Source organism: Eretmochelys imbricata, chromosome 11 (genome assembly GCF_965152235.1).
Source record: "Eretmochelys imbricata isolate rEreImb1 chromosome 11, rEreImb1.hap1, whole genome shotgun sequence".
NCBI lineage: Eukaryota > Metazoa > Chordata > Testudines > Cheloniidae > Eretmochelys > Eretmochelys imbricata.
The window spans coordinates 23,249,298-23,271,130 of NC_135582.1; the positions used below are offsets into that span (position 1 = coordinate 23,249,298).

The 21,833-nt window shown below is 38.3% G+C and overlaps 1 protein-coding gene across 2 annotated transcripts in view; it reads left to right on the plus strand.

Annotated features, from left to right (window-relative positions):
• The window catches only part of ARHGAP15 (Rho GTPase activating protein 15), a 448,076-nt gene that overhangs the window by 256,938 nt on the left and 169,305 nt on the right, over positions 1 to 21,833 (plus strand). For both annotated transcript variants that reach the window (XM_077829446.1, XM_077829447.1), the window contains exon 9: positions 13,249 to 13,371. In XM_077829446.1, coding sequence (XP_077685572.1) covers positions 13,249 to 13,371 — 123 coding nt within the window. The remainder of the gene's footprint in view (positions 1 to 13,248; positions 13,372 to 21,833) is intronic.

Sequence of the window (21,833 nt, forward strand, 5' to 3'; positions counted from 1 at the left end):
TTCATTCCAAAATTCCTCCTTGTCTGGCATATTGTTTAAACTAGTCACGTGAAGCTCATAACTTGCCAAAGTTTGTTTGGCTCTTGGGTCCGTCCCCTCTGTCACCGCCTCCCCCCCACCCCTCCCGAGGAAGTTACATGCGATCCCACAATAACACATAAACTTTGTGTTTAATACAAAGATACTTAAACTTAATTCAATATGTTGGTTTTTTTCAAGGATATTGCAGGAAATTGCCCTATCTGTCAGACCAGGCACATCCCCATTAAAGTCAGTGGGGCTCTGTGTGATTACAGCAGTCCACTTGTGTATTGCCATTGAATACGGACTCATGTAGCTCATCAGACCATTCAACTGAGCAATTTAATTTAAATTATAAATATTCACAATCAATCAATAGAGCAAAAATTTGAAAAGGTATTTATTAAGTGAATTCATACAACGGTTGCATCAATATCTGCTCACACCTATTCTACAACCAGAAAAAAAAAACATGCTAAATTCTTTCAGTACATTTTTTTGTTGTGAATTATCTTCTCAACGCTGTGATAATGTTAGCCAGTTCCTGGTTCACTCTTCTCTGCTCTTTTTTGGGGAAGCATGTCCCTGCTTGTTACTTCTTGAGAATTCTACATACAAAAAAGGCTTATTCAAATCATTTTCACATTCTACGTTTAAGATATTCATAGATTATAAGGGCAGAGGGGATCACTGTGATCATCTAGTCTCACCTCCTGTATAACACAGACCATGGGTTTTCCCTGTATTAATTTTTCTATGAACTAGAGCATATCTTTTAGAAATACAATCCAATCTTGATTTAAAAATTGCCAGTGATGCCTTGCTATGTTGCTCCAATGATATTACCCTCACTGTAAAAAATTTGCTACAGGTGAACTTTGAAAAACATATTTTGGTCAAATACTACTTGGCTTTTCCACTGCAGATATTAAGGTGCTTTACAAAGGCATTTTATAGATGGGAAAATGGAGGCACAGAGACTGAAATTGACTTGGGTGAGGCCACCCAGCAGGCTAGTGGCAGAACCAATAATATAATCCTGGTCTCCTAAATCCAACTCCAGTGAAATTGTTGAATGTTTGTTTCTGTTTTTCTGGGAATTTTATACCGTATGCTGCTCTGTTGCTTTCACTATAGAGAAGCGCACTGAAGGAAAAAAAATGTACTCCATTGTGTTTCTGAATTTTGTGATAGTTTATTACAAGCGCATCCTTCACCAGAAGAAATATGGTTTGAATGCTCATTGCTGTTATATGCTGAAAAAGATGCTTTTCAGGGTATTACTTTATCTTATTCATCAAGAGTGAAAGACAAAATTTAAGCCAGGTGCTGTGCAGGTGCTCTGCTGCTGGCGGGGCCACATAGGAGCATCTGCACAACCGATACGTGAGACAGAGAAAAGCTATCTCAGAAGGCTGCAATCAGCACAGACCAAGGGAGTTGCCATAGCGCCATGTTTCTGCAGCTCCGGTGACCCCCGTACTCTCTGCCAGTGGCACAAAGAGGAGGCGACCTCTATTTGAGCCCAAAAGCCATAATAGATGCTGTAGTCAGACGGCTCAGGAGTCCGGCACCCTGGCACTGGCATGGAGGAACCAAAATCACCTGCCCAACTGTTCCATGCTCCACCTGCATGGAGCCTGAATACTCTGGCTTTGTGTGAATGGAGCGGGTTTCACCCCAGTGACACATTTTTCACGTTACATTAACATAAGCCAGTCACGCTATATGAATAAAACAGATTCACTGATTTCTGGCATTGTGATTTGTATACTTAAAATAAATGTAATGTATACACAACATAATGGCATTGTTAAGATGGTGACAGTAACAAAACGCAATCAGTTTTCTGAAATACTGCATTATTTTTCCTCCCTATAAAAGCTACAAACAACGAATGCAAAATCTATGAGTGCAACTTCAGTTCATAATGTAAACTTACAGCGAAACTAATATGTACCTTCAATTTATTTCCATTTATTTTAGCAGATTTGACAAACACAAAAATTTTAGAAGCATAAGAGTTTGATGCAGAAATATGAATTATATAGTCATTTTATTGCATCTTTACTGCTAATGACATGGATTTCATGAAGTATAAGGACAGTATTGGGCACTTAAGTTATAAGGCTGTCATATTACAGCAAAATTATATGTGCTACATAATCACTGTTTTCTTTGTCCTATTATTTATTTCTGAGTTTGTTGCATAAATATTTACTATAACAAATCTACTTTGTTGTTTCAAACACCTGTTTTAAACACAATTTAAACACATTGAATGTAATTTAAGTTCATGCATTTAGGCCTATCATGCCCTTACACAGTAGAAATATCTTCAAGAAATCCCTCTAGCCTCTTCTGGCTATCATCTGCTGCTGCACAGTTTTCAGATCCATGCAACCTGTTCGCAAAAAAAACACAACTCTAAGGGAAGAGGAGGGGATTAGGGGTCAGAACTCCTGCTTTCTATCTTTTTCTCTGCCACTGGCTTTCTGGGTTCCTGTAAAACAGACCACTTATCTTCTCCATGTCTTAATTTACCTATTTTCAAACAGGATATAATAATAACTACTTATTTCATAGGAATTGTGGGAGGCTGAAATAATCAGATGAAGGGTGCTATACAACCATGAAGGGTGAGATTGTACCTGTTACTGCAATGAGTACATAAATTAAGGAGACCCTCAAAAGATTTTGTATTCCTTGTGGAAGGAACAGGTAAAGTGTTGCCTTGGCCGAAGTGTCATAAATTCCAACACAATGAACTGAAAATCTATGCCCTGATTATACAGTACTGTATCACTGTTAGACTCACATTTCCAGTATCCAAGGAATTATGGGACATTTTCTCTATGCTCACATTTAGTATCTAACATTCAGCACAGTCCTGCAAGGTGCTAAGCATGCTGGCCCTGATTCTGCAAAGCACTTGTGCAAGTGATTAGCTTGAAGCATATGAATATTCCCAGTGAAGCCAATGGATCTACTCACACTCTTAAAGTTAAGCACATGCTTAATTGTTTCTCAGGACTGGGACCAAAGTGCTCAGTACCTTGAAGGACTAAGCTTGTGGCTCTTATTAGTGAAATAATGGCCTGTGTAAGTTAGTGAAATATTGACCTGTATAAGTATTGTTCTCATAGCACAAATCAGCTTTACCTTACAGGAAATGTTCAAGATTATTAAAGAAAGCACAGCGCACACTGTTGTATTGTTTTAATTTCAGCAATAAATCTCAATGAAAGAGAAACTAGCAATGCTAAAGTATTTGCATTGTTTAGTGCCTTAACTTCTCCCGCTGGTGCCATTCATTCCTTCTGAACCCTTTCTTTTTGAATGCATTACATACAATAATTTTGGGAGTTATGATAAACAGATAGGCACTGTTATAATGTATTACAGTTAGGAAGAGGCACTTGAAAGAAATTGGTTTTGCTATACACATGATGTGAAACAATCAATAGTGCTTTAGTCTGACAAGCACTGTCAATATCCATTGTCACAGTCCAGAAAGTCGTTAATGGATAGTTCTTCAAAAACCAATGCTTTCAACACAGGTTCAAAGTACTCAAATATACTGTATTTGGCAGGAATTAATCATAGGTAAACCCTTGGGATTTTGTATAAATGTTTTGTAAATTGAGAGTGAAATAAAAGTCATTGGGAGGAAGGTAGGATCATATTGTCTAGTGTGGGGATATAGGGGTAAACCATGTCAATACATACAGGAAAATTTAGAAAATGTTAAACCTGTTCCTTTCTGGGTCATACAGGCCTTGTCCAAGCATTGCTCCTCAAAAATTAGACTGCTGGAAATGTACTGTCTGGTTGCAGGGTTTCTATTTAATATTCTCTCACCACATTCACACAAAGTAATCACACATGCAATCATGGTCCTAATTCTGAAAGGATCGGTGTCTTTTCTGGTTCATTTAACTGCATCTGCACCATGTTTCTGGATAAAGATTTTGGAAACCTTTCCCCCCTGAAATTTCAAGCCTGATCCACCATACTTACGTGATGCCTAATCTGTAAACTACCAAAACAGACCAGACGGCCACTCTTGGTGGTTCTGTTTTTTGGGATACTCCCGAATACTGTCCAAGTGTAAGATCTGCATTTAAAGGCAGATCTCAAAAATAGAGAAATAAAGTTTAAATTGTTGATGAAGGAGCAAGCCCAAAGACCAGCGTCCAGTACCGGCTTAGAGAATCCTGCATACATTGGCCTCCAAGCACTCTTAGATTATGTCTGTACTACACCCAGTGACAGTGGCATATAGAGCATGTGCACACACTAATGAAAAACAAGCTGTGTCCACGCTGTAACATGTAACTACATGTATCAGTGAAAAGCTCTGTCGAGGGGAAGCTGTGGGGAAATCTCCACTGCTTCTCCCTGCCAGAGACTTTTCCTGCTTCCAAACTCTTTCCTGGGTGCAGGATGGGCAGCTGGAAAATTCTGCTGTGAGAAAACACTCCAGCAACGGGGATCTAGTAGAGCCTTTCTCTGCTACCACTGTCTCCCTATATTGGTACATCTGAGTCTGGACATCCTCATTCAAAGCGTTCAGTACCCACAGCACTGGTACATTCCGTATGGGTTCCTATCTTGGTACCGATGATGGTCTCTACAGAATCACATTCAACTTCTGCTCATCAGTACTGCGGGAGTTTAGACATTCTAGGGATCATTTTGTTTCAGACAAGCTGGAGTCTCCATTACTTAGCAGTACCATTCACTTGTCCATCCCGAGATCTTCCGGGTCACCAACTCTGCATTTCTCATCAAGACCTCCTGCTATTCAGGGTGAATGATTATCACCTCCCCTGAAAGTTGTTGAGGATGATTCTTCTGACTCTCATATTTTCTGTTCAGGGATCCCCTTTCTGCACTACAAGATACTACTCTTTATACTGAGAGAAAGACAGGTGGGGACAGACAACCTTGACTCCCATCCAGTTACTGTGACCAATGATTGATACCTACTTCTATGCTCTATGTGACCCCACAGTGGCCTTCTTGGGATCTCTGGGCTCTATATAATCAGTCATTGGTAAGGGTCCTGAGTGCCTCTTCTAGGGACCCTAAGGAGAGTCATTCTCCTGAACCATCACTCCCCTCTCATCAACCTGACAAAGAGGTAACACTTTACAAACATTTCTTCATTATCACCAGATGAGGCTGTAATGCCTCTAGCACCCTCAAGGGAAGATGATTTTAGATTGTTTCAGGAGCTAATGAAGCACATATCAGATGCTCTTCAAATTCCTTCAGAGGATATTCAGGCCTCTCAGCATAACTCCTAGACATTTTATATAGTACAGCTTCTACGTGTGTGACCCTTTCTGTGAATGAGGCTTCACTGAGCCTGCTAAGGCTATCTGGCAGACTCCAGTTAAGCACCTTCCACCTGTATATTATGTTCCAGCCAAATACTCAGAATTTCTGTTTTCACACCTGTCACAGAATTCCTTGGTGGTAGAAGCAATTAATAAGCCTGGTAGATAATATCGTACAAAGTCTACCCCTTTCAACAAAGATCAGAAATTACGCCATCTATCCAATCACAAGAATTACTCTTCAGCGACTTTACAATTCAGAATTGCTAATCAACAGTGTTGATGTCAGGATATGACTTTATTAATTACAATAAGTTTAACAGCTTTATTAAACATTTACCAGAGAAGCACCACAAGCAATTTAAGGCCTTCATAACTGTATGTGAACTTTGAGCAAGAACATCATTGCTGGCCTCCTTATAGGAAGCTGATGCTGTAGCCTGGTCCGTGATTTGTGATGTGATGACCATCTTGTCTCCTGTTGCCAGGCTTCCCTAGAGACGTATAGAGTGCACTTAAGATCCTTAAGTGACAGCCTTACCATGGAGCCCCAGCCACCCCAAGTCCCAGCTTCCCTAGGTCCAGCCTCAACCCCAGCAGGCTTCCCGAAAGAGAAGCAGCCCCGCCTGGGCTGAGTCAACTAGCGGTAAGCAGGAGGGGGCCTTGGGAAGGAGCATGGGTGGAGCCACATGGGGCTGTTTGGGGAGGCAGAGTCTTCCCCAGCCTATTATATGTCCTGTCTGTGCCCTTGTGTACTTCCAGTGTATCTTGCCACCCAGGAAAGCTTGTCTTTGTGACAGATGGTCCCTTACACCAAAAATCACAACAATATTCAGGTTACTCCCAGTTCCAAAGGACTAGTGACTTACCCCAAGTCACTGCACCTTAGATCGTACACAAAGACAACGCTTGTAGCCAATCCTATAATAAATTAAAGATTTATTAACTATGAAAAAGAAATGAAAGTTATTTATAAGATTAAACAGGTAAACATACACACATACAAGTTATAGTCTTAGGTTTCAAAAGATGATTGAAGCTGCTGTAATATGCAAGCTCTCTATGTCTCTAAGGGCCAACCTTGACTAAGCAGCTGTGAATCCCTTGCTTGTGCTTAGAAATCTTGCCCTTTCAAAGTCCAAGCAGCATAGAGATCCATTTTCTTCTTGTCAGGCATTTTTATTCCCTTCTGACAGAGTTCAAGCTGATGGCATGAGTCCACATGCACGTCTTCTCTTCATGGGTGTGGAGGGGGAGAAATTAACAAAGTCTTTGTTTTTTGATATTTCACAATGGCTCGTTTGCTGTCAATGAACCTCCTTGGTGGACAGGACATAACATCTTCTGTAGGAAGCCATCATTTTACATTAATTAATCCTTTCCTGTTTGATGACTTACACAGTTACAGAGGTTTACGATTAGGGGTGTCAATTCATCACAGTTAACTCACGTGATTAACTAAAAAAATTAATCGTGATTAAAAAAATTAATCATGATTCATCGCAGTTTTAATCGCACTTTAAACAACAGAATACCAATTGAAATGTATTAACTACTTTTGGATGTTTTTTATATTTTCAAATATATTGATTTAAATTACAACACAGAATACAAAGTGTACAGTGCTCACTTTATATTATTTTTATTACAAATATTTGCACTGTAAAAATGATAAACAAAAGAAATAGTATTTTTCAGTTCACCTCATACAAGTACCATAATGCAATCTCTTTATCGTGAAAGTGCAACCTCTCCTTATCCTTTTGCTGCTGGAATGTAGTGTCCTGATCTCATTTTTGGCAAGGGAAAATTTAGAATGACATTTTGCCTTCTGTAATTTTCACCTACACATTCTGTAAAGATTTCCTTGCCCAGCACAGACAAGAATTCATTCCCCTTTCCTCTCTCAAAAACTATTTGTGTTTCCAGTGGGAATAATCTGTGCAGGGAGAGAGGGGAAATAATACTCACACGGGTCTTTACTGGTTGGATCATGTTGTTTTTGAAGCATGTATGTGTAGTGCACTTTAAACAATGCTCCAGAATTTGTTCCATCATATGTCAGAATAGCCAATATAATGGTACCAACTGAAATACCTATTTTAAATGAGTGTTGGAGGTGTAATGGAATGCTAAACTGTATTATACTGTTCAGCCACTAGGTGGCACTGTGCATAAAAGACCTTATTTAAATGAGCTTCAGCCTGATCTGGAAGAGCAGGGAAGGATCTTATGCTGAACATATCTGGTGTGTAAGCAGGTTTATGTGATTAGTCCATATCTGGTACACAAGATCATGATATGGTATCAAGAGTAAACTAAGAATAGAAACAGAAGGAACATAGCAACTAAGATTGGAAACAGAAGGAATATAGCAACTAAGGTTGAAAACAAAAGGAACAGCAACAAAGCTTGCAGACAGAGGGAGTAAAGCAACAAAGGTTGCAGGATCTCATCAACTTGCCACTCTTCAAAGCTCAGAGAACTCCAGCTTTGACAAACCTTCACAATGGACAGACTGGAAACAATATTTTGCAAGATTTCACATTGCAAATAAATTCCACAAAGAAAGTGGAGATATACAGGTATCTTCTTTAATATATGCTATGGGGAAGCAAGCAGAGCATACCTTTAAATCCTTTGACTTTCCTGAAGACAGTCACAAAGATTACTATAAAAGGCTGTTTGATGCATACTTTATACCCCCAGAGAAATGTGGTTTATGAAAGAGCAAGCGGTCACCAGAGAACGAGTGGGAAATGTTGCATATTTCACAAAAGCGCTGCAAGCATTGGCTAAAAACTGACTTGGGGAATGCAAAAAGAGAAAATCAGACAGGCTGGTTATTGAATTAACAGGCAAAAACCTTTCACAGTAGTTGAGAGATTTAACCATATATATAGATAGCAAAGACATCAGAATTAGTCAAACAATAGAACAAAAGTGAGGAGCAACTTGAAAAATCTGAAACTAACTGAGAAGCTACAAACAGAAACTCGAGTGTTAAAAGTTATTACCATAAAATCCCGAGGGAAGGAGAGAAAACTCCTAGGCTAAGGGCTTGTCTTCACTATTGCACTAAATTGGCATTGCTATTAATGAAGTGGCATCAATTTAGTGGGTCTGGTGAAGACGCACTAAGTTGATGGGAGAGCGCTCTCCCGTCAACTTCAGTACTCCACCTCAACGAGCATCTCCCATTGACATAATGACATAGCACAGTATAGATGCCACTTTAAGTTGATGTAAGTTACATAGACTTAAGTTACATAACATATGTAACTTAACTAGTGTAACTTAGATCAACTTACAGTGATAGTGTAGACAATGCCTAAGAGGGACAAATTCTAGCCTACATGCGCAAGGTGTGAAAAAAGTAACATCCCAAGATAAGATGCATGTCCAGGCTGAGGCACTCGGTGTAATGAATGCATGAAATGTGGACATTTTGCAGCTGTTTGCCTCACCTAAGCAGGCAGGCAGTTGACTCATATTACAGACAATAAAGAACCATTGTTTTGGGGGTCTATCACCTGTGATGACATAGAACCTGCCTGGTGACTGAAATTGAATATTCACAGAAAGACTATTGACTTTAAAATGAATTCAAGAGCTGACATCACAATCACCTTCAATCCATCCCATAGCTGAAGTCACCTGACACAGCTCTGACTAGCTCTGCAGGTATTTTGAACTGCATGGGCCACTTCACCATAGAAACAACTTAGAAAGACAAAGCTATGCATTCATAGAATCATAGAATATCAGGGTTGGAAGGGACCTCAGGAGGTCATCTAGTCCAAGCCCCTGCTCAAAGTTCATTCAGAGTTCATGTGAACAAAGGATCAAAGACCAACAGCTTCTCAACTGCAGCACAGTAGCCATGATGGGCTTAGTGAGAAAGGTGGAGGAACTCTGTCGAGGATTTGATTATATTGGATTTTTGAAAGGAGATCCAGTACAAATCAACTTCAGAGATTATGCTGAACAATACAGTATACAAACACCTCTATCAGACAGACCTTGGAAGAGACTAGCTGCAAATTTATACCAATTCAGAGGACATCATTACCTCATTGTAATGGATTATTTTTCCAGTCATACAGAAATATCATGTATTTGAAATACCTAACGTGTTGCAATGTTATCAAGAAACTGAAGTGCACTTTTTCTGACATCAGTATTCCAGAACAACCAGTGATGGACAATGGACCACAATTCACTGCAGCAGAATTTAAGTCATTCCTAACGAAGTATGATTTTGATCATATTACTGGCAGTCCATAAGTGAATGGAGAGGCTGAGATAGCTATATAGACAGCCAAGAAAATCTTACAGCAGGAAGATCCTTTCATCACTCTTCTGAGTTACAGATCAACACTGACAGCAGCTACTGGATGTAGTCCAGCACAACTCCTGTTGGGAAGACAACTCAGAACTTCTGTTCCAACTTTGGAAAAGAACCTATCTCCAAAGTGGCCAAACATAGAGAGAGTAGCTAAAATTGATAAAAAGGGTAAAAGAGCTTAGGAACACTTTTACAACAGATGCCAGTCAGTTAGAGAACTGCCAGGTCTAGAACCTGGTGATCGTGTTCATATATTGGATGGAGAAAAAGGATGGACAACTCCAGCTGCCACAAAGAAAAAGAATTCAGCGCCCAGATCATATGTAAGTGAGACCGACCATGGGGAGTTCAACAGAAACTGTTGACATATATACAGTTTGTTTCTCAGAAAGAACAATCAACAGAGCAGCCTCTACAGATGGCAGATGCAGAACAAGAAGAAGAAGACTCAAGGATTCCAAACCGACTGCAGACAGTCATTTTAACTAATGGACAGCTAGATGGCCAAGTTGTTACATACAGTTGGTAGTTAATTTGTTTGAGTTTGCCAACTTCCATTAATGGAAGATCTTCACTAGTCACACCCGTAGTCTGAAATTTGAAAAAGTAAAGTACTATACAAAGCTGTTTGTTATAATCTTTCTGTTGTATAACTACACTTTTTCATTTGGAAACAACATCTAGGTCTCTTTGCATTTCCAAATATAAAACAAAGCCATTATTACATGGGGATACCACGAGAGCAGTGGTTTGGCAGGAAAAAATATATTTCTAAACAAGATCCCAGCAAGAGTATTTCTAGCCAGCGCTCAATTCTGGATCATATTACCCAAACCCTTGAATTTCTGGGAGGTTTCCCTCTGGTGACTTGCATGTCTGGTGACTTACCAGCATAATATAAGAAACTCATCAAAATTGGCTTTGCTGTTGTTTTTCTCCATGCTATATATAATCTGACATGGAATATACAAAAAGTGTCTATGACAATAATGATTCCTACCTCTAGATGTAGTTTTAACACCATAGTTGCTGTTTTAGGTATAAAACTACAGAGCTGGAATAAAACATCTTTCTGTGCATAAGGATTATTTACCCCACAAATTGAATTGTAGATCCCCATCAAACTGTTCTTCAATGTGAACCACATTGGGATCTGTTAAATCATCTTAACAAATTTGGTGTTAGTCAGAGCTAATACTGAAGTGCAAGCAGGCGTTATGTGAATTATAATTTATAAGGATTTCTGCAGACTGAGAAATGTGGCAGCCATAAAGTAACTGAGTGGTTTTACTTGTGCCATATTTGAAATGGGGAGGCTGCACCCTGGGAACAAGAAAAGAAAAATTGAACTACTATGGAGAGAATGAACTTAAGCCACATAGCCACAGTCAGAAAACTAAATACAATTCACGTTACTGTTTCAAAGTACCCTTAAGATGCAGAACTGGAAGCATCCATTTGTTATTCTTTTTATAGCAAGGCTGAGTGACTTGGAATTTTAGCCTATCCTTGCCAAGGATTGCCTAATTTGAACAAAAAGTTCTAAAATATAAAGTGAACAAAAGAGTCAACCAATTGAACACTAATCTTTATATTCTATGATGCATCGCCCTAAGAATGCTACCATTAAAAATGTGAAGTCTATTTTTCATAAATGATGGATTATTGTACCAAACTGTGTATTTTCCAATAAAGTGTTGTTTTATTTGTCCTGTGTGATTACTAGTTTGTGGAAGTATGTGTGGGGTCATTTTAGTGCTGTGGGAAAATTGAACACTCTTCAGTTAAAATCAGTAGTGAAATCAGAAGCAAACTATGCTCCGATTATCACAGGCATGTGTTTAAATGTTGCTTTCCTTAATTGGTTATGGTTATATTTACTTTAAATGAACAATTTGGCAAGTTTTGCTCCCTTGACAACAGCAAAGTGTAAACCGTTTTATAAGGTTGGCTGTTAAAATCAGATTTGTAATATAAACCACATTATTCCAGGATTTTGTACTGTTCTTTAAGAGGACCCTTTTTATCATCACTGTTTTATACTTGTGCACCTTTTAGCATTCTGTTTTTATTTATAACTAATGTGAAACTGCTTGCTACAAAACCCAGCATAATCTATATCATGATTTCCCTCTATAAGGTTTTTCTCAGATCCTTCTAGGAAGGACAGCTGCATCCTGGGGGGAGATTTCATGTGGGGGGAGGATTGTACTTCTATAACCATGCTGTCATAGAAGTTATGAAAGGAGAGGGGCCCTGAATGCTCCATAGAAGCTCTGCCACTGGAAGGCTGAATCTTCTCTCTTAGAGGAGCACAGAGAGGGAACTGTAAACTTGTGGATCTCCTCTTCTCCATGAAGAATTGCGGACCAGCTACCTTTCCGGTGAGCAATGCTGCGAGGAGGTGCTCTCTGCAGTCAGAGGTCCATGAAAAGGAATGAGATGGAGACTGAGTGGGCCAGGAGACAGATCTCATCCCCCTCCAGCCCTGGAGATCTTACTGGAAAAGATTGTATAGCATCTTGCTATATAACCTTTTGTTCACAGCCCTCCAAGTGACTTAGGGACTGCCAGAGCCAGGGCCAGGGAAACTGGAAAAGCCTCATGAGGGGCAAAAAATGGATATTTCTGGCCTCCCACAGATCTCCCAGGATGTGTGAGGCTGGGGAATCCTCATAGAGATTTTCTTACACAGAATCCCTACTTACTGCTTTAAACACAGGATGGAACAATATAAACATGGAGATGTGCTGAATGCTGAAGTAGGGAATATTCTGGGGTTCTGGGGATGCCTCTTGCCATTGGTATTGCCCATTTAGGGGGCTGTGACAGTTCTCTGTGGACACCGCAGAAGACAAGAAGTTATAGCTGACTTGCATCATCACGGGTTGCTCCTGTGGACTCTCAAGAAGTGGGACTCACATCTTGCTGGCATAAGCCATAAGAGAACTTAGCCCAAAGGTTTCTCAGTGCAGTAAATACCTAAATATAATAAAATGTAGTAGTTAGAATTGGAACACTTTTTCTTCCATAAATTAATGCATCTTGCATATGTTTCTTACTATTAAGCCATGCTTTCTACAACTGTATTAACAATAATGGGATGCCTAATCTGACTTGGCAAGGGGATTCAGACCATCACCAGTGCTGTGATCAACCCACCCCTTCTCATAAAAATAGTATCCCGATAATAACATATAGCACACTTCCAACTGGAACTTTCAGTTGAATAATTATCCATGTGAAACTCTTGGGATTCATGAACATTTCACAAGTAAACTGGTGGCCATCCAAATATTTATGAACAATAAATAATATGACTCCATGAATAATACTGAGTGAATGCATCATGTTTTTTCACACAAATATTAATCAAACTCTTTGTACTATCCAACCAGCTATACTACTGACCTACTGTCTGATTTCTCAAGGGTGGACATGGCCATTGTTTTCAAGAAAATTTGCATGAAGTACTACTAGTTTTAAAAATGTAGCTTTACTAGAAATGTAGCTTTTATTTTCTTTTTTCTCCAGTTTTCAGACTGAACTACAGTGCCTCTGATACAAATGACAGAAATCGAGTCAAAAGCAGATTAAAGAAGTTTATCAGCCGAAGACCCTCGCTGAAAACATTGCAAGAAAAGGGACTTATTAAAGGTGTGTTTTCTCTTATCTATTTTTCTGAGTAAAAACTGAAAGTTCATTAATGAGTGTTCCTATTTCACAATATTTTCATTCCTGTCACCAATTAAATGCATAGGACTATTTGGATTTTGCAGGCATTTCTTGTTAGATATTTTTTTCTGCTGTGTATCAGAGAATTCATTCAGTTTCGTAAGAATTTAGCTTTTCTGACTAAAACAACATGTAGCTAAATGTATCTCTGTATTGCTTGGCTTCTTCAGTTGCTATTTTGGTGTGCATATTCTAGACACCCTCACACTTCACACAGTTGTACACCATCTACATTGTAAAGAAGCATGCTATACACCTTCATTGTCTAACCAATATATCTAGTTCTTTGTAAGATAAAATTTTATAGATAGATAGATAGATAGATAGATATAGTGTGTGTGTATTAGATGTTCTAGTTTTTTAAAATATATATATTTTATATATAATAATAGAGAAAAAACATTGTTACCTTTTGTTAGCTGATCTCAGGAATGCTGTTTTCCAAAGTGTAGGTACTGTTATCTTGTAACTGCTGGTATTCTGACCACCAGTAGTCAAGGAAGACCATATATTCAAATATCTTCTGGAATTGTGCTTGAAAAATTTGCACACTCACCAATTAGTATGTGCAAAAACTGCAACTGTATATGCAGACTGGCTAGATATGTGTTCTTTGCCACAATGCCTTGGCACCCCTTGGGTGCCAGCAATTCTGAGCCAGCAGCCGTCAGTTAGCAGTCAACGGCTTTAGGGGTTAAACCTACCACCTTTGCCCAAGATCAAGGTGGTGGCAGAAAGCTGCTTTCACCCAGCCCTCCACAGTGCTCAGAGCAATGTGTGGGATCACCTCAGGATCTGACCCTTACTCTCTAAAATATTATGGGTCAGATTTTCACAGTTAGGCACACACAAACATGTGCACATAAAGAAAAGGAGTCCTTGTGGCACCTTAGAGACTAACCAATTTGTTTGAGCATGAGCTTTCGTGAGCTACAGCTCACTTCATCAGATGATGAAGTGAGCTGTAGCTCACGAAAGCTCATGCTCAAACAAATTGGTTAGTCTCTAAGGTGCCACAAGGACTCCTTTTCTTTTTGCGAATACAGACTAACACGGCTGTTACTCTGAAACATGTGCACATAAATTCTTGATTATTTTGGGAGAGATTTTTAAAAGTGCCTAAAGGATTGACGAGCACAACTTGCACTGAAAGTCAATGAGACTTGTGATTCTAGATCCCTTAGACACTTTTGAAAATCTTCCCCCACATATACATCAGGTATTTGCAAACATAAATTAGTCACATGCACATTTATGTGTACAGTTGTGTGCCTAACTTTCAGAATCTATCCCTAATTGACTATTGTACCTCATTATAATATGTAAGGGGTTTGGATGCCACTTTTACTGCACAATTTGGGTCGAGGGTGGGATCTGAGTGCATCATTTTAGTTTGTTTCAATTATTACAGTATCAGAGCAGAAGCTTGTGTTGTAATTTATAGTCTTTTAATTTCTGTATTTAAGGGTGGTTATTTGCAGTTTAATAAAGTGTAGCTGATGAATCTCCTGTGGTGTCACACAGGGATCATATGTGATCCCTACTAACAAATCCAGATTCATTAGGATAACTCAAATCCATCCTCTAATGTATCTCTGTAGGAAAACCAGATGCATTTGTTTTCAGATATAGTTGCATTAGACTCCTGATTCACTAACACAGCCTGGTTCTAATTGGGATGTTCTTATATGGAAAACCCAGATGCATTATGTTCTGCCATAGTGAGTCAGGATCTGCATTCCCTAGCAGAGTTTTAATAATAAACTAATGTAACTGTACAGAAAACATGTTAGTTTTCTTCCAAGAAGATTCATTAGGATTAGGTTCTGGCCATGCAAATGAGTCAGGATTCGTTAGCAGGGCTTAATTCCAATCTACAGTAAGTCTATGTGAAATGCTCATTTGATAAGGTTCCTTCATTGTCTTCAGTGGAGTTTATCCCTTAATCTGTTATAATGTTATGAAAATGCAGTTGCAGGGCTTACACATAGACCACTTTTAAGTGTTAATTTTTAGGCTTATATTACAATATTTTAAATAGCAAATTGCAACTATCCAGATTAAAAATAAAGGGTTTACAAATTTCATGTTTTAAAATGTATCTGTTTTTTCCCTAAAGGTGAATTAAATGGCTTCAGAAACATCGCAAAACTGTTTATTTCCCCTATTCTAGGGGTTGAGGAGGGGGGGAATGTTGACCAATTTTTACAAGAAATTCCTCCAACTCTGAGAACATACATAGTAACTTTAATTCCCGAGGGGGAATACTTCTGTCAGAATTATAAATCCCTTAAAAGAATTAATACTTTCAATAAAAGTACATCTATCGCCTTGCAGGACATCTCAGTGCCAAACTTATAACAAAAGCTGTTCTATGGGCTAGTGAAGAATTGATATAAATATCTGTAAAGCATGTGGTGATAATTACACCAAAGCAGTGGCACCGTAGGTGCTATGAAAACCTTCACTTTTCATCAAGTGCCATTCATATTTGCCAGGGGCACTAGAAAGCGCTCAAATCTGTATTGATTTTTCACTTTGTGTGTCACACTGGAACCAAAACTCCAATAAATTTAACACATAAATTATAGTCAAGAGTGAATACATTTTAAGGTGGTAAATTCACTTAAAGGCAGTCCTCTTCTCTGTTTGTCACTGATGTGTGCACTCTTGGCCAGAGGACTCAACACATTTCTCAACAGTAGCCTAACTTGGGATATATATGCTTCAAAATTAAATTGTACGTTTTTCTCTTGGGGTACTTTGATCCATCAGTACAGAAATTAGAAAATCTGGAGATTATGTTACTGTCACTTAACCCTTAACAAACCTTTGTTTTAAAGAAACATAACTTATACATGAAGGAGAGTGGCAGATTCACATGGAAATGTGATTTGCACATGTATTTTAAATATAAGGTTCATCAGACTCTGAAATGTGCAAGGTTATTTTTCTTGGTTTGCACTATCCCACTTATTTTCAGTGACATCTAATTATCTGGGCACTAAGGGCCAGATTTTGAAATATATTTAGGTCCATGAAGATGCAGATGGGCATTTAATGGGATTTTCAAAAGCACGTAGGCGACTGACTCAATAGAACATAGGCACTTAGACATTTTTGAAAACCCCTCTAGGCCTCTCTCTGTATCTTTAGGCACCTAATAACTTTTGAAAAACTGGGCCTACATATCTTTCTGTGTAGAAGTATATCATTTCTTATGGAAACCTTAAACAATTAATGCCATTAAAATGATATGGACCCCAGTCCTATATAGATGAATTACATTCCTTATGTGAGTCGTTAGTGTTTGTAAGACTAGACCATAATGATTTCATTATGCTGGAAGGCTGCGATATAATGCTACTTTATTTCTTGGCATTCAGAATGATAACACATAAGAACCCAAAACTCAGAGAATGAAAGCAGGGTGCTCCTTAAGGCAGAGAGGCACAACCCACCACACCTTGCACTAGGCTTGCTCTTTGCAGATTGACTGCACAAGACCCAAATCACACAGTTCCCTACAGAGCCTGCAAGCAGGACCAGGAATCCCCTCACACTTAAGTGATGGCCTGTAATTTCAATACAACTTCCACTACAAGACACCCTGCCTGCCACATACACTGAATATATAGAAACTGCCTTTTTCAATGCCCCCCCCCAACCCAATAATTGTAAAATTACTGTTTTGATACTCATTTGAGTCTCTCTGCCTCTCTTTACCCCTATCTTACCCTCAACATTTAAGAGGGTGTAGAGAGGATACGTTTCTCAACTTAGGCTCTGATAAAAATTGTTAGCAAGCCAACTGTCCAAATTAAGTTGTAGCAGAGATAGATCAGCATTTATTTGCCTTTGGTATGCATTGCATTGCATCTCATTAAAAGCTTTGTCTTCCCAAAAACCTGTAGGGATGGTACTACCAGGCCACCTACTCTTTTTTCCAGAATTAGAACAGTGATGTTCCATTTTTCCAATTGCACTAATATTTTTTCCAATGGTGCACTTGTGCTTGTGTTTTAATTAAAACATCAAAGAAATAGACATGCTAAGAGTTCTGTGAGGACTTGGCCATATTGCATACATACACACCAGAAATAATTAAGCAGTAACATTCTGAATGCAGCTGTGACTTCTGTGATCTTGTTTTAAATGTTCATTTTACAGCAGTATTGTCTCCCATTTTCTAGGTTTCTGCAGCTTAGAGTAAATAGCTCAGACTTGGACTGCACAAGCTGCATGTGAAGAGTATGTCTGTCAGGCTCCTGGCAGTGAGCTTGCAAACTTGAAGGGGCTTGTTCACCATAATGAGCAATTAATAGCAGCTGTAGTGATCATTTTATATCTTACAGTTTTGTTAGTGTCCATGCCATCCCCTTTTGGTGGATCATTTTATATCAGCATAGAACGCTGTCACAGATACCACCATCTTGAATAGAAAGTTTAATGCATAGATATCAAGGATGTGTAATGCAAACCATACTGCCAAACATATTATGAATATATTGCTCTTCTTTAAAATGCTTGTTGGTTTTTCATTCTACGGTATTGACTAACTGTCTGTGTTTGATGCATGGTTTACCAGCCTGATGTAGACTTATGGTTAGAGCTTAACTTGTTAGTTCTGCTTTTGCAGCCAATTCAGAATAACTACAGATGCCCAAAATATTAAAATTGAATGCTCAAATGGACTCAGTGTGGGAGTTTCATTGGTTTTAAATTGATAACAGCTGAAAGAGTGAATGATTAAAGCTATATACGGGCATAGTATGCAGCTCCTTTGTTCAAGTTCTTGTGAACAGAGTCCACTGTATGAGAATTTCCTTTGTTACAATAAAAGATACTTCTGAATAATCATTAGTTAAAATTTTTAAATGAAGAAGAAGAGAATTTTAGGAGCTTATAGAGGGAATAATTCCTGAGAAGCTGGAATAAACTTAGAGAAGATGAAGTGGGTTTCTATTCAGAGGGGAACATTTAAATTTAAGTAGCATTCCATAAGGTGGTAATTGTGTCTATTGCCCAGGCATCTGAGTTAAATAAGCTGGATAGGAAACATAAACTGTTATAACAAGACGTTAGAAGTGTTGTGTACATCTTTTTTTTTTTTTTCAAATCATAAAAAGTGGAGTTCTGAAGTGCCCTAATACAGATAAATCAAACAAAACCCTCTTTTGCTTCCTTTATCTATTGGGAACAGTTATTGTTTTCATTATATGAAAAGATGTTCTGGTTACTTTCTTCTCTTACAGTGATTTAAAATATTTATAGATATTAAAGAAGAACATTTTTAAGAGCAATAATTTATTTTTTTCAATAAGTGAGTTAAAAAAAGAAAAGAAATATCAAATTGTTGCCTACAAAAATTAACTCTTAGCACTTGTATAAAGTGTTTCCAAAACATTGTACAAGCATAAAAATATTGCACAAGCATGAGAGTTATAAGAAGCTACATACTGTGATGTAAGCATTACCATCTCCATTTTATAGACAAGGAAATGGAAACTCAGAGAAATTAAGTGACTTGGATCAAAGTCATACAGTGTCAGGGGCAGAACTTGGTTTTCAGCTCAGGAGTTCTTGGCCTCCAGCTGCATATTCAGCCACTAAATAATCTTGCATTTCTAAAATAATACTTTTTAGAAGGAAGTAGATTGGTTTAAATGTTTACTGTAGCCTTTTTCATTGCTTAACAACTGTAACAGTGGTGTGACAACTAGCCTCATGTTGCCCTTTTGCCACTATGGTCCTTCAGTTGAAGGCAATAATAATACTTAGCACCTGTTATCTAAGAAAGATGACAAAGTGTGTTTCAAAACATTAACTATAAGATAAGTAAATAGTGCTGTATCCATTTTTACAGGTAGATAAAATGAGGTTAAGCAGTTTGCAGATTCAAGAATAAAATCCAAAGGTTAAATCCTAACCTCACTGAAATCTATGGGATGTCTGTGGAGCCAGGATTTCACCTCTGGAATTCCAACTTCTCTGTTCCTTCCTCGAACCACCATTCACTAAACCAATGTGGGTTTGTTTGTTTTTTCAAAGTATAAGTATGGAAATTGTAAAAGTAACTTGAGATTCCTGGATGCCAGACATGATGTACTTATAGTAGTTACAGTAACTTGCTGAACCGTAGAGAATTAATTGTTCCTCAGTTGTTGATACGTTGGCTATCTGTAGACAATGCAGTCCATTGCCCTTGTCATTTCTGACCTATCATTTTACAGACACCCTTGCCCCTCAAATGAGATACAGTTTTACATCTTTTTAATATAATTAGCATCAGAGAACATTCCATGTCATGTGAAGAATTTGACAGGTCTTCACTGAAATTTTAAAAACAATTAAGATGTCAAAGGAGGAAGTACTAGTACATTTTAATCATAAATCTCTGTATACATAATTACCACTGGAAGAAATGCTAAACTTTTCATGAAGAAAACTTAACCTGTCCATTCTTTGTCACAAACATAACCCCAAAACATGTAACAGATCACTCACTAATATGTAATTGCCACACATGCACATGACCTTCTAGAGTGTATTTCTGTGACCCCAACCCTGCATTCCTTGTGTATCCAGAAGTTTGACTAACTCAGTGGACTTTTGGGTTGTAAAAAACTGCAGAATACATATCAGTCTGCAGAATACATATATTTGGATGAGTTGAAATGGACCTTCCTTCATATATTGACTCAGGAAACCCAGAACTCCTTTCCCTGTATCATATGGCAAGCAGATACAGCAGGCTGCAATAATTTGGAGAAACAGGTGGCCACTGCCTATTTCTCATTTCTAGTTCTATTCCTTTGGGGTTAAAATATTGCACATCATTGCTCCAAACTCCCTACTTAAAATGCACATTTTGAAAATCTAGTTCTTAGTAACTATGGCTTCAGATTCCTGGAGTTAGGCACCTAAATACCTTTGAGGATCTGGTTCTGTGTATCTGAGATGGTTTATATGTAGGCTTGGAAGGATTACATTTTTATCAGTAATGTCACTGTACACACACAAATGGACAAAAAATATTTCCATCAATAATAACACTTCCATAATAACAATAATAACACTCCCATAATTTCCTGCAACTGTCAAAACTTAAATCAATATAAATATTTTTAAAATAGAAATAAACATATATTATCTCTCAAAATTATTAAAAAATGAAAATAAATTCTACCTATCCTATTTATATAACTCCCACTACATTTTCCAAACACACAATTCATTCTAAAACTGTTCTGAGAATGAACATACAGATACACAGACACACACACACAGAAAAAAATTATAATGTTGTTTATTAATAATCATCTAGTGCAGAAATATGCTTTATAAAAAAAATGAGGCCTGCACTTCAAAGAGTTTACAATCTAAATCTAAAAATTGCTCAGATGATAAGAGTTCCCTTTTTACGTGAGAAGGTCTGTTTTGTTTTGTTTTTAATTTAAGTACTCCTATTTTAAAAATTTGAAATTAGTAGCACCTTAAATGTTAGAATTAAGTTAAAAAATACATACATAATAACATGTGTACATCACCAGGACCTGTCTGTTTTGCCAAGGATTTTGAAAAGCTCTGACCCAGGGAGAAGGGAGGCTTTCTGGCTATTTGAAGACATGGCAGAGTGGAATTCTTGGTAGAAGTTTTTGTTCTGAATCTTCGATGCTGGGGACCATTTTCCGGCCTGGGCCTGCACTCTCAGCATGTCTTGCCTTGCTTCCCTGCTCCCCTTTCCCAACTTGTTCCTCAAGCTGACGACCATAAACAGAGAAAAGGCAATTTATATTGCAAGGGTGAGAGAAACAACAAGGAGGCAAGAGCTGGTGACCCTATCAGGCAAACAGAGGTGCTGGAACTAGGGGCACTGGGAGGGCTACTGCACCTCTTGACTTGAAGTGGTTTCTGTGATATACAGGGTTCATAGCTTGATTCAATGGCTCTCAGCACTCCCACTATAAAAATTGTTCCAGCACCCCTGAAGGCAAATGATGAACATGAAGCTTTTGGCCTGCTGTGAAGAAGGGCAGGACAAGTTGTGGACTACTTTATGGGAGGGGTGCAACTGAATTTTGGGTGAGGGTGGATATAGTTTTGGGGGAGGGAGACAATGCTCCTGTTCTGTAGGAGTAGGAGGAGCTGAGGTACCATAGATTAGTTTCCGAGGAGCAGCCGTGTTAGTCTGTATCTGCAAAAAGAAAATGAGGACTTGTGGCACCTTAGAGACTAACAAATTTATTTGAGCATAAGCTTTCGTGAGCTACAGCTCACTTCATCAGGTGCATTCAGTGGAAAATACAGTGGGGAGATTTATATACACAGAGAACATGAAACAATGGGTGTTACCATACACACTGTAACAAGAGGGATCAGGT